This window comes from Nicotiana tabacum, chromosome 21, assembly GCF_000715075.1.
Source record: "Nicotiana tabacum cultivar K326 chromosome 21, ASM71507v2, whole genome shotgun sequence".
In the NCBI taxonomy this organism is placed as follows: domain Eukaryota; kingdom Viridiplantae; phylum Streptophyta; class Magnoliopsida; order Solanales; family Solanaceae; genus Nicotiana; species Nicotiana tabacum.
In genome coordinates this window covers 52,588,256-52,602,638 of record NC_134100.1, presented here as the reverse complement: position 1 = coordinate 52,602,638, position 14,383 = coordinate 52,588,256, and the positions used below count along the sequence as shown (strand labels likewise).

The 14,383-nt window shown below is 39.8% G+C and overlaps 1 protein-coding gene across 1 annotated transcript; it reads left to right on the top strand.

The window, feature by feature from the left end:
• Positions 1-5,133: 5,133 nt before the first annotated feature.
• LOC142175234 (uncharacterized) lies at positions 5,134-5,541 on the top strand. The gene has a single exon (XM_075241812.1). The coding sequence runs from the start codon at positions 5,134-5,136 to the stop codon at positions 5,539-5,541; it is 408 nt and encodes a 135-aa protein (XP_075097913.1).
• The last annotated feature ends 8,842 nt before the right edge of the window (positions 5,542-14,383 follow it).

Genomic DNA, 14,383 nt, shown 5'->3' with positions numbered 1-14,383 from the left:
ACCTAACATAAACATGGATATCATAATTAACAATGCAATAAAATACAAGAAAACAAGTTACACCCGCATGCTTTAACCAAACAACAACGCATAAGTACTCGTCACTTCACATATACGTTGTTCCCATACATAAAACACGTAGTGAATAGACTAACAAGTCCTAATCCCTTAGGTCCAGGTTAACCACGATCCTTACCTCGCTCCGCAATAAAATCAAAGCTCAATTGTGGCCTTTCCTTTAAAACTTTCCTCTAAACCATTGGAATCTAACCAAATATAGTTCAAACAATTAAAAATAAGCTTTAGAAACTACCCACGAGTGATAAAAATTCAATCTTTAATGATTTAGAAAAAAGTCAACCGTGGGCTCGCTTGGTCAATACCCGAGATTCGGACCAAAACACAATTACCCATTCACCCCGAGCGGGATTATGTGATTAGTTTCAAAATCTGACCTCAATTCGGGGTCTAAATTTCAATTTTACAAAAATTCCCAATTCTACCCACATCCCTAATTTCTACCGTAAAAGAACATAGATTAAAGGTTAGAAATCAATGAGTGTTGATGGAAATAGAAGGAAACAAGTTACAATCTACTAACCTATGAAGCGGGGATGAAATTCCTCTTCAAAATCACCTCTAGGCGAGCTCAAATTTGGAGATGGTGAAAAATGAAGAAAATCTCGACTTTTGGATTTTTAATTGACTGGGTGTCAGGTCTTCATCGCGTTCGCGAAGGACCTGACGCGATCGCAAAGCACAACAGCCCTATCGGCCTTTGCATTCACGATGTTCCTCACATATTCGCGAAGGCTTCTCCCCATGCCTTCGCGTGCGCGAGGCAGGGCTCGCGTTCTCGTAGAACACTTAGCAGTTCCCTTCCCAGGCCCATACCCATCGCGTTCGCGTGGTATTGGTCGTGTTCGCGAAGGTGATCCCACCATTGCTTCGCATTCGTGACCTCAACCTCACGTTCGCATAGAGTAAATACCACCCCATCCCAGGTTACCTTTCATGATCGTGAGAGTGGCTTCGTGATCGCGAAGAACAAAGCACCAGACACAAGAATCTCCGAAACCAGCAATCCTTCTAAGTTCAAAATCAATATGTATCCTATCCGAAACTCACCAGAGCCCCTCGGGCTCCAAACCAAACATTCACACAAGTATAATAACATCATACGAACTTGCTCGAGTGATCAAAATACAAAAATAACACCTAGAACCACAAGTCAGACACCAAAATGTATGAAATTTTCAATGAAACTTAAAAACTTTCAAATTTGCAACCTCACGTTCGAATCACGTTAAATCTACTCTCTTTTGGACCAAATTTTAGAAAAAGGTCATAAATAGTGAAATGAACCTATACCAAGTTCCAGAACCAAAATCCGAACTCAGTAACAACAAAGTCAACCTATAGTCAAACTTAGAAATTCTTTAAACCTTCAAATTACTAGTTTTCAACAAATCACGTTAAATCAAGTTAGGGACTTCCAAATTTAATTTCGGGCATACGCCCAAGTCCCATATCACGATACGGACGAACCAGGACCATCAAAATACTGATCCGGGTCCGTTTACAGAAAATGTTGACCGTAGTCAACTTAAATCATTTTAAGGCTAAAATTCATATTTTTTTCACATAGAATTTTTCTGGAATAAGACACGGACTGCGCACGCAAATTGAGAAAGGCTAAACAAAGATATTCGAGGTCTTGGAACACATAAATGAAGGCAAAAACTAAAAATGACCAATCGGGTCATCACATTCTCAATATCTAAAACAAACGTTCATCCTCGAACTTACATAGAAAGGTACCTTGATTGGTAAAAAAGTATGGATATCTACTACGCATGTCGGACTCAGACTCCCACGTGGATGCCTAGATCGGCTGATTTCTCAACTATACTCTAACTGAAGGATAACTCTTAGACCTCAACTTCCGGACCTGCCGGGCTAGAATAGCCACTGGCTGCTCCTCTAAAGTCAAATCCTTGTTCAGTTGGACTGAACTGAAATCTAATACATAGGACAGACCACCGTGATACTTCCGGAGCATGGAGATATGGAACACCAGGTGGACCACTGATAAACTTGGTGGCAATGCAAGCTTGTAGGCCACCTCACCCACTCTCTCAAGAATCACAAAGGGTCTGATATACCTAGGACTAAACTTACCCTTCTTTCCAAACCTCATGACACCCTTCATGGGTGAAACCCGAAGCAAAACCCTTTCTCCAACCATGAATGCAACATCACGAACTCTACGATCGGCATAACTCTTCTACCTAGACTAAGCTGTGCGAAGTCGATCCTGAATCATCTTGACCTTTTCCATGCCATCCTGAACCAAATTGGTACCCAACAACCGATCCTCTCCCGGCTTAAACCAACCAACTGGCAAATGACACATTCTCCCGTAAACACCTCATAGGGAGCCATCTGAATACTCGATTGGTAACTGTTTTTGTAGGCAAACTCCGCAAGTGGCAAAAACTGATCCCAAGAACCCCCGATCAGACTAACTATCCATCTGGGGGTGGAATGTTGTACTCAACGCAACCCGTGTGCCTAACTCATGCTGTACGACCCTCTAAAAGTGCGATGTGAACTACGTACCCTGATCAGAAATGATGGATACCGGCACACCGTGAAGATGAATGATCTTGCGGATATAGATCTCAGCCAACCGATCTGAAGAATAGGTAACTACTACTGGAATAAAATGTGTCGACTTGGTCAACCTGTCAACAATGACCCATACTGCATCAAAATTCTTCTGAGTCCATAGAAATACGCTCCCACTTCCAATCAGGAATCTAACCTTTGAAGTAAACCACCAGGTCTCTAATGCTCACACTTTACCTGCTGGCAATTTAGGCACCGAGCTACATAGGCAACTATGTCCTTCTTCATTCGCCTCCACCAATAATGCTGCCTCAAGTCCTGATACATCTTGGCGGCGCCCGGATGAATAGAATATCGGGAACTGTGGGACTCTTCAAGGATCAACTCACGAAGTTCATCCACATTAGGCATACAAATACGACCCTGCATCCTCAAAACTCTGTCATCTCCGATAGTAACTTGCTTGGCACCACTGTGAAACATGATGGTATGTTATAATCTAGTGTTTTAGTCGCTTATTGTACTCTATTTGGAGCTTTGAATTCTAAGTCAAAGCCCAAAGGATTAATCCGGTATCGTGTTCGGGGCTCGAGGACCAAATCTGGACGTCAAAATGTAAGAAAAATCCGTACTTAGAGAAAACTTCACTAGTCCGGCATGTGGGCCAGAGCGTGGGGTGACGCGGCTGCCCATTTTCCTGCTGTCTGTCAGAAATCAACTCTCTGAATTTCCCCACTAATGCCCCGCATGGCGCGTCGCCCCATGCGGCATGCCTGTGTAATTTCTATAGAGTGACAATCCTATTTCGGCTAGGAGAAGGTGATTTCATCTGGGCCCGAACCTACTTGGTATAAATACATGGAAAAACATTATTTTTGAGACGTTTGGACATATTGGAGACCTAAGGAGGCTAAGGAGAAGTTGGAGAAGCAGAAGCACAAGGAGTTCATTATTCAATCATCACTCTCGACCCGAGTTTGAATTGTTTTATGTTTTCCTTTACTTTAAACATATTTGTGATGAATTACTCCGTGTCCATGGAGTAGTTAACTTTAGGGTTTGATGGATTTGGTGTATTGATGTTTTTTTTGTGGATTATAAATCTAGTTTTATGTATTGAAGCGTTTTTGGATTATTTAACGGTTGCATCTATATTCACTTGTTCATGTAATCGAGAGAGGCATAACTTGTGATATCTTTGCATTATGTTATTGGTTGAGTTCATTAATTCTTCTTAGTAATCGAAAGAGGCTAGTTGAATTATTGATTAAACCTAGTTCAGAGAATAATCGAAAAAGGTTTTCCTAAAGACCAATCCACTACGCACTCTTGCATATCTTCACGTGCTTAAATTGGTTCATCTTGTGAGATTAAAACTTAATTATGAGAGGAGTTTTTGTTGAACGTTTGAACTAATAATAGAGTAAATTTGAGAGACTCACTTGAACATTAGAAGTGAATTATCTAGAGTTAGATCTCGAACAATTGTCTTGCACCTATCCCATCAAAACCCCATCTTCTGCAATTGATAACCTTCTTTGCTTATTCCTTGTCTCGTTAGTCATTAGTCAATAGCTTTAGATTCTTAGTTAATTTTAGTTATTAATTATATAAATCTCGATTGTTTATTCTCCTAGACAACAATCAATCTAGAAACTACGAAAATACTGTTTAAATCCAATCCCTATAGATACGATATTATACTATACCATATTTGATTAGCGAGCAAAATTTAAGTATGTGTTTTACGTTCGTCAATTTTTTGCGCAATAGTGTTTGAAATAGTTTGTAGTGCACCATGTCCTTAAAGACAAGCAAATGGGGGTCATTATACTGACTCTCTCTGATGCACTCATACAAGGAAGACCGAGAGACCGTGCAAGCTAGAGCACGACTGGGCTCCGAAACATCTAACCTTAGGAACTGATTGGCCAAGGCCTGAACATCTGATGCAAGTGGTCTCTCACCAACCAGAATATACGCAAGGCTACCCATACTCACAGCCTTTCTACTCAAGGCATCGACCACCACGTTGGACTTCCCGGGATGAAACCAAATGATGATATGATAGTCTTTCAAGAACTCCAACCATCTCCTCTACCTCAAGTTGAGATCCTTTTGCATGAACAAATACTGTAGACTCCGATGATCCGTGAATACCTCACACGACATGCCATAGAGGTAATGCCTCCAAGTCTACAGTGCATGGACAATGGTTGCTAACTCTAGGTCATGAACATGGTAATTCTTCACCTGAACCTTCAAATGCCACGATGCGTATGCAATAACCATGCCATCCTGCATCAATACCGCACCGAGCCCAATGCGTGATGCATCATAATACATTGTGTAGGAGAGGAAGCCCAACAGAGAGAACAAGCTGCATGGGATGCCGAGGAAGAAGCTATTAGGGGTGCATAGATTATCTCTGAAGAAGAGAGGGGTCGGAGAATTGCTCAGAATCAAGACTTGGGTGCAGACCAGTTCGGATATATAGCTCCCATGCCTGGGAGACCACTTGACGTTTATGCTAGACTAGTCTACAATCATGGTTTATCAAGTGTTAGACCACCTCCAATTGCAACTAATAATTCCGAGTTGAATCAAGGGTTGCTCCAAACCCTTCAAAACTACTGTGTCTTCAGAGAAAAGATGAATGAAGATCCAAACAACCATTTGATGGATTTCGAGGAGATTATGAACACCTTTCAAAACAATGGTGTGTCGCAAGATGCAGTTTACTTAAGGGAATTCCCCTTCACACTGAAAGATGATGCAAAGCAATGGCTTCAAAGCTTACCCAATGGATCGATTCGAACATGGGATGAGATGGCTAGAAAATTTCTTGATAAATATTTCTCATCAGCTAAGACGAGCAAGTCTAGAAGAGAAATCCATATCTTATGCTAGAAAGATACTGAGACTGTGTTTGAGGTGTGGGAGAGGTTTAAGGAAATAGTAAAAAAGTGTCAACATAGCGAAATTGAACTCTGGATGCAACTCCAGAACTTTTGGGATGGATTGACATCGACCTCGCGTATAACATTGAGCAATACAGTTGGAGGTCGTTTGATAAAGAAGACTCAAGAGGAGATAGTCACAATTCTTGACGAGTTATCTGAAGATGCAAATCAGTGGCCCTCTGAGAGTGTTGAAAGAAGAAGATCGACAGGTGTTAACCAGGTTGATGCTAAAATATCTGTGCAGGTACAACTTGATGCTATGGCTAAAGAAATACGGAAGCTGACCTTAGCTACAATACAAAATGAGCCTCATGCAGCTTGTGATATATGTGGAAGAGGACATCCTACTCATGAGTGTCAAGCCTGAACTGAGGAAGGGAATGCTGTGGGAAATTATAATGCAATGGGTCAGAGGCACCCCGACTTTTCATGGAGTTCACCTGGGGATACTAGAAATGCTTGGTAACAAAATAACTCTAGACCCCAGGGCCAAGGAGCTCCAGCATTCCAAAATCAGCAGAGGCAGCAGTTTCATCCTCAACAACCCATTTAGTTTGGCATAGAAGATCTCATGAAGGCCGTTTTCGAAACTTGGAGAGACAAGTGGGACAAATTGCAACAATATTATTTGAGAGAGTCCCAGGTACTCTGCCAGCTGATACTGAGAAAAATCCCAAAGAAATAGTGAATGATGTGACCTTGAGAAATGGGCAAGTGTTGAAAGATACCACTCCAATCCAAAAAGAGGAGGCACTTGAAAAGGAAAATGAGGAGCAGCTGAAGAATAATATTGATAAGAAGAAGAAAGGCAAGAAGGGAGCTGACAAAAAGAAGAAGGAAGAAACTTTGAGAAGGGATGAATCTAATGAGAGCAATCATATGCATGCTCTACCGTTTCCTCAAAAGCTATATAGAGAAAAGTTGGACAAGCAATTTGAGAGATTTCTGGATATGCTAAAACAAGTTCATGTAAATTTGCCATTCATAGAGGTGCTCTCACAAATGCCAGCATATTCCAAATTCTTGAAGGAGATCTTGACGAAGAAGAGGAAAATCAAGGAGACCTCAGTGGTCAAGCTCACAGAGCATTACAGCGCGATATTGCAAAATAAACTCCCACAAAAGTGTGAAGATCCAGGGAGTTTTACTATACCTTGCTCTTTAGGCTCCATTAATTTTGATAAATCTCTATGTGATTCTGGTGCGTCAATTAATTTAATGCCTCTATTTATTTACAGGAAACTCGAGATGGTGATTGGAGAGATAAGGTCAGTGCCAATATCTTTGCAGCTGGCAGACCAAATGACTCTGATACCCGAGGGGATAGTGGAAGATGTTTTAGCTCGGGTAGATAAGTTTGTATTTGCTGTAGATTTTACAGTGGTGAATATGGAGGAGAACAAGGAGGTCTTCCTCATCTTAGGAAGACCATTCTTAGCGATGGGTAGAGAAATATTATATATACACGAGAGAAAGATCACGCTTAGAGTGGGTGAGAAGACTGTAACTTTCGAGATGAATGTAGAAGTGGGGGTGAAAACTGAGAAGCCAGCTGCAAGTGTTGAGTGGAAAGTGAAGGGCTCGAAAGAGAAGGCTGCACTGAGTGAGAAAAACAAGTGTGGGGTATACCCCAAAAAGGCTGACAAGAAGCTGCCTACATGGATGTGCGCATTAGTTTGAAGGCGAGGAATGGATCCCAACTTTGACTCAGACCCCGGCTAGATATTCAGGGAAGTTTCCTTTACCTTATGCTTTTTAGTTGTGTGTCATGGGGACATGCCACAACTTAAATTATGGGGTGAGGGATAGTTGTATGTATATATGTTAGTTTAGTTTTTGTTGTAGTAGTTTAGAGATAGAAAACAATTGAAAAAAACCAAAAAAATTTGAAAATTTTTGAATTTTCCCAATGATGGATATCATTCGACGAGTTTAAAGTCGAAAGAAAAAAGACAAAAAGATTTTCTTTTGTAGGTAGTTTATTAATTCCCCCTTGATTTTTCTTTGTGCCACGATTCTTTTTCCAGGATTTTATTTGAATCAGGTGTAGTTAGTTTTTGTTTTGTAGAGTATTAGGAAGCCTTGTGCTAGGATTTGAATTGAATGCAATATCTCTTGACTTTATGATGCCTTTAGAATGTGAGTACTTCAGTGTTACGCTTAGTCTCAGTATTTGACTCGTGTATAAGTACCTTAAATTGTATGATCTTAACTTTGCTTAACTGCTTTGACTAGAGTATCTTGATAGTCCAATCTTTAGTGAGTTATGTTCCATGTGTGTGTGTGGTTTTGTGTATTTTATACATTGCATTTGATGTCTACAACTTGCCCCGTGTGTTTGCAAAATGAAATAGTAGTTTTATTCAGTCTTGGAAGTGATTTAGGCGTTTCTTTGTTGAGCCAGTTATATGTTTTTACCCACCTAATTGTTATGTATCATAGTTAACCCCTTTGAGCATGTAATCTTGTTTCTTTGGAAACCACATTACAAGCCTTACCCATTCGTTCGAATTGACTATCTATTTGTTGAGCACTTAAATTTGTTATGAACTTTGTAAAAGTTGAAGTGTGGGGTGGTTGGTTTGGCTTTTGAGTGGAATTAGTGAAATAAGGAGAAAGGTGCACTGTTTTGAAAAAAGTAAGAGCCACTTGAATTGAATAAGAAAAAGAAAAAAAATTAAAAAATGTTGTATTATTATGAAAAAGATTCCTTGATAGTGGTAATTCTTGATGTATTTGTACTTAAAAGAAGTTGAGAGTTAATGTATATTGTTGTGAAAGTGGAGTTATGGTTTGACATAAGTGTGAGGTTTTGAATTGTTAATGTTTATGTATTAAAGTGCTTAGGGAGGTGTAGTCACTCTTATATCTAAATGTATCCTACCCATCCCGCAGCCTACATTACACCAGATAAATTCCTACTTGATCTTTTACTGAATGAGCCCAATTAGTAGAGTAATACACTATGGGCAAGCCTATGGTGCACCTTTTGTGGCATATGAATGTTGTTTCTGAGAGTGAGCGAATTCTTTCTATCTTGAGTTCCTAATTGTTCTTAATTTTCATTGTGTGCAGAACTACTCTCTATTGTTGTGTGAGGGCACTTTGTCGTGGACCTTTGTGTTATAGTAAGTAAGAGGGTTGTGAAAAATCCATGGTGCTTTTGACTCAAATCTTGAGGCTAGGTTGTTACGGTATTGTACTTATTCTGTTTTAAATATTCTTGGTATGATGAGTTATGAGAGTTGTTTAAAGAGGTCGTGTCTATGCGAAGTGTACTTTGATTGCTCGAGGACAAGCAATGGTTTAAGTGTGGGGTGTTTATGGGAGGCTATAATCTCGTGTTTTAGTCGCTTATTTCACTCTAATTTACTACACTTTTATTCTGTTTGAGCTTTAATCGCTATTGTTTTGCACTTATTGCTGATTTTATGCCTTGTAGGAGTGATTACGAGATATGTAGATGTTATGAAATGAATTAGAGTGATTTGGATCTTTGAAGTTTTAGTAAAAGCCCAAGGGATTAAGCCGGGATCATGTTCGGGGATCGAGGACCAAATCTGGATGTCAAAACGCAAGAAAAATCTGTACTCCGAGAAAACATCACTAGTGCGGCGCGTGGGGCAGCGCGGCTGCCCACTTTCCTGTTGTCTGTCAGAAATTAACTCTCTGGATTTCCGCACTAATGCCCCGCATGGTGCGTCATCCCATACGATGCGCCTGTGCAATTTCTGCAAAGTGACAATCCTATTTCGGCTAGGAGAAGGCGATTTCGACTGGGCCCGACCCTACTTGGTATAAATACATGGAAAAAGTTATTCTCGGGACTTTTGGACATATTGAGACCTAAGGAGGCTAAGGAGGACTGGGAGAAGCAAAAGCCCAAGGAGTTCATCATTCAATCCTCACTCTCGATTCGAGTTTGGATCGTTTTATATTTTCCTTTACTTTAACCATAATTGTGATGAATTACTCCGTGTCCATGGAGTAGTTCTCTTTAGGATTTGATGGATTTGGTGTGTTGATGATTGTTAGTAGATTATAACTCTAGTTTTATGTATTGAAGCCATTTTTGGATGATTTAACTGTTGCATCTATATTCACTCGTTCATGTAATCGAGAGAGGCATAACTTGTGATATCTTTGCATTATCTTATTGGTTGAGTTCATTAATTTTTCTTAGTAATCGAAAGAGGCTAGTTGAATTATTGATTAAACCTAGTTAGGAGAATAATCGAAAGAAGTTTTCCTAAAGACCAATCCACTACGCATTCTTGCTTATCTTCACGTGCTTAAATTAGTTCATCTTGTGAGGTTAAAACTTAATCGAGATAGGAGTTTTTGATGAACGTTTGAACTAATAATTGAGTGAATTCGAGAGACTCACTTGAACGTTAGAAGTAAATTATCTAGAGCTAGATCCCGAATAATTATCTTGCACCTATCCTATCAAAACCCTGTCGACTCCCATTGATAACTTCCTTTGCTTATTCCTTGTCTAGATAGTTATTAGTCAATATCTTTAGATTCTTAGTTAATTTTAGTTATTAATCATATAAATCTAGATTGTTGATTCTCTTGGATAGCAATCAAGCTAGAAACTATAAAAATACTATTTAACTCCAATTCCTATGGATACGATATTATACTATACTATACTATATTTGATTAGTGAGCAGAATTTAAGTGTGTGTTTTGCGCTTGTCAAATTTTTGCTCCGTTGCCGGGGATTGGCAATCAATAGTGTTTGAAATAGTTTATCGTGCAGCGTGTCCTTAAGGACAAGCAAACGGGGATCATTATACTGACGTTCTCTGATGCACTCATACAAGGAAGACCGGGAGACCGTGCAAGCTAGAACACGACTGGGCTCCAAAATATCTAACCTCACGAATTGATTGGCCAAGGCCTGAACATCTGATGCAAGCGGTCTCTCACCAACCGGAATATACACAAGGCTACCCATACTCACAGACTTTCTAGGATGATACAAAATGGTGATATCATAGTCTTTCAATAGCTCCAATCATCTCCTCTACCTCAAGTTGAGATCCTTTTGCTTGAACAAATATTGTAGACTCCGATGATTCGTAAAAACCTCACCTGGCACGCCGTAGAGGTAATGCCTCCAAGTTTTCAGTGCATGGGCAATGAACCCTCAATTTCGAATTTTGTGTAGAAATGGATAATTAGCAAGATAATATCTGGGCATGAGGGTTATTTATTTTACATGCATGTGTTATCAAAGAGTGTAGGAAGATTGTTGAGCTAAAAATGGTAAAAATTGGGTTATGGGATGATGGAAACCTCCATTAAAGGACCTTTAAACCTTAATGCACAGCTAATGTTTGATAAAATGCTCAAATGAGATAGAACCATGATCATCTTCCTAATTTTGGTTCAATTCGTTATATTTCTAAAATAGATTGAAGTTGCTAAGAATTCCGGAACATTTAGAGTGTAAGGAAGCTCAAGTGAGGTATATTGGCTAAACTCTTCTTTAAGAATTGGAATTTCCATTATCCTTGTAAGTTCTGAGATGTTGATTATAAATCGAGTATTCCTATAAGTTCTGTGATGAAGATATATGTTCAATCCGTGTTTCAAATGCTGTAATCATATTGCATTATAAATTGGGGATGTGTCCCAAACTATGGATTATGTATCCACATGTTCTAATTTCTAGTCATGATTGTGAAAGTTATTATGCCAAGTTGTGTAGAGATTGTGATTGTGATACACCTTTACCCGCATACATTGGGGTGAGGTGGCATGACCGCTTTGTGTGGGGATTATGGTATAGAGATTGTGATTGTGATACATCTCCACCCGCATACATTGGGGTGAGGCGGCATGACCACTTTGTGTGGGGATTATGGTATAGAGATTGTCATTGTGATACACCTATACCCGCATACATTGGGGTGAGGCGGCATAACCGCTTTGTGTGGGGATTATGGTATAGAGATTGTGATTGTGATACACTTCCACCCGCATACATTGGGGTGAGGCGGCATGACAGCTTTGTGTGGGGATTATGGTATAGAGATTGTGATTGTGATACACCTCCACCCACATATATATTGGGGTGAGGCGGCAAGACCGCTTTGTGTAGGGATTATGGTATTGTGGGACTGCACCTCCACCCGCTTATATTGGGGTGAGGCGGTACGATCGCTTTGTGTATAGTTTTGGTATTGTTTTGGCACCACCACCCGCATACATTGGGGTGAGGCGGCATAGCCGCTTTGTGTAGGTTCTTGGTACTATGGTTATACATCCACCCGCATACATTGGGGTGAGGCGGCAGGGCCGCTTGATTAGAGTTGTGGTATTGTACGTACACCCCCACCTACATACATCGGGTGAGGCGGCGGGGCCGCTTTGTGTGAAGATGGTTACAGAGGATCTCATATTAAATCCTATAAATGTTATTGATACCTTTTAATAAGCTTGCTATGGTTTAAACGGTTATCTATATTATTCTATTGCCGCCCTGGTTCATCATATTCATCTTGTATTTCGAAATTCTTAGATTGGTGTTTAGTTTTCATACTTGTACTATTCGACGGTACTAATGTCCCTTTTGCCGGGGGCGCTGTATCTTTAAATAGATACAGGTAGTTCTACAGCAGGATATATTGATCAGTGATAGCAGTACACGTTCTTCCCAGCTGACTTGGTGAGCCCCACTTCATCTCGAGGTCATGTATATTTTGTTCTTTGGGTATTCTGTTTGAGGTATAGCCGGGGCTTGTTGCCGGTATTTTCATATTACTCTTCTATTCTACTTAGAGGCTCCGTAGACAGGTTGTGGGTTGTGGTTGATGTTGGGGAATTGAACTAGAAATGTTGGTATTTGGAAATCATATTTTTCATTAATTCTATAAACTCGTAACATTTTTGAAATTATGAATGAAGCTGCTAATGGGAATGTAAAGGAAGTTGTTAATAAAATCTTTTCAGTGTTTGATTAATGGAGTACATCTCCTCTTTATTCATGGATAGTTTGGGTAGAAGAAAATCTAACAGGCTTGCTCGGCCGAGTTCTCTCGGTTGAGCACCGGTCGCGCTCCTAGGTTTTGGGGCGTAGCAATATAGGATTGAACAGAGTAAGTTCTTGAATCCGGAAATCGGAGAATAGATTCGCGATTAGGATTGACATATTCTAGTTGCCTTACTTGGTTATTTTTGCAGGAAATAAACATGCATTCTTGTCAAGTTTGACTCTATAGGCATATAGTATTAGGTTAGCTTGAATAGGCGAGCGAAGCGTCGAAAGAACTTCGCGAGCATAAAAAACCTTGCTAATCAACGGATTAGATAAGTCAAGTGATTACATCAACCGGAAAAACGCAATAGGAGAGACGTTAATGCCATAACCCTAGAATATCCCAATCTCATTGAATTCTTTCTAAGTGTTTTTTGCTTTACTTGCGATCTTATTCTTCACACTTGAGCATTAATTATATAAATAGCTTGGATCGGACAATAATTATATATAGACATAAATTTCTCTTTAAATTCCATGAATTAGAGGTTAAATCTCATAAATAATCATGTAATATAATTAAAAATTGATCAAAATCACCTACCCAATGGTTGTATGTGAACATCCCTCCTCAAAATCGCCTCCTACCGAGTATAGGGTTCTAAAATATGAAAATGAGATTAATTCTCGTTTTTTCAGCCCTTTTGTTCTGGTGCAAAAGTCGCAATTGCGACCCTGGGTTCGCAATTGCAAACCCTCAAAAATGCAAACAATGACTCGCAAATGCGGCGTCTGACAACCCAGGGAAATGTTGCAAATGTGACCTTACCCAGCCTAAGTCTTTCTGCGCAAATGCGATCAACGTGTCGCAAATGCGATAGCTGAGACCCCACTACCATGTTCACAATTGTGATGTTGGTGCTCACAATTGCGATAACTGGAGCACCAACACACCAGTAACCTGGAATGAGTTCAAACCAATCTGAAACACGTCCGAAACTTATCCTAACCTTCGGGGTTCCACACTAAACATCCACACAAGTCTAAAAATATCATACGAACTCGCTCGCAAGATCAAAACACCAAAATAACATCTGAAACCACGAATCGGACATCAAAACGCATGAAATTCAAAACAAATCTCAAAAATCTCTAAAATCACAACCAGCGTTTGATTCCTATCAAACCAACTCTGAATACACCAAATCTTGCAGACAAGTTCCAAATAGCAAACGGACCTATTCCAAGTCCCAAAAATAAAATCCAAACATGATAGCCATAAAGTCCACCTACGGTCAAACTTAAAGAAATCTCTAAACCTCAAATTTCCAACTTTCGGCAAAACAAGTCAAATCAACCTAGGGACTTCCGAAATCACGGTACGAATCTATCGGAGCCATCAAAATACCGTTCCGAAATCGTTTTAACAAAAGTCAAACCTAGGTCAACATTTCCAACTTAAACTTCTAAACCAAGAACCAAAGTGTCCAGATTATTTCAAAACCTCCACGAAAAGAAACTAGTCATCCCCGCAAGTCATAAAACCATAATTACACATACAGGAAGCTTCAAAAGGAGAAACGGAACTCAAATACACAAAACGACCAGTCGGGTCATTACATCAACTTGCATTGCGTTTGTTTTTGCGTTTTTGTAGATGGGATAGGTATGTATAAACTTGGGAAAGGCGGAGAATAAAAAATCACAAAAAATTCACGCCTGAATATCTAAAAAAAAAACAACATTAATGCTCGTTTTTTTTTTGGATCTGGGTCGAGTGATCTTGGGCTATACATTT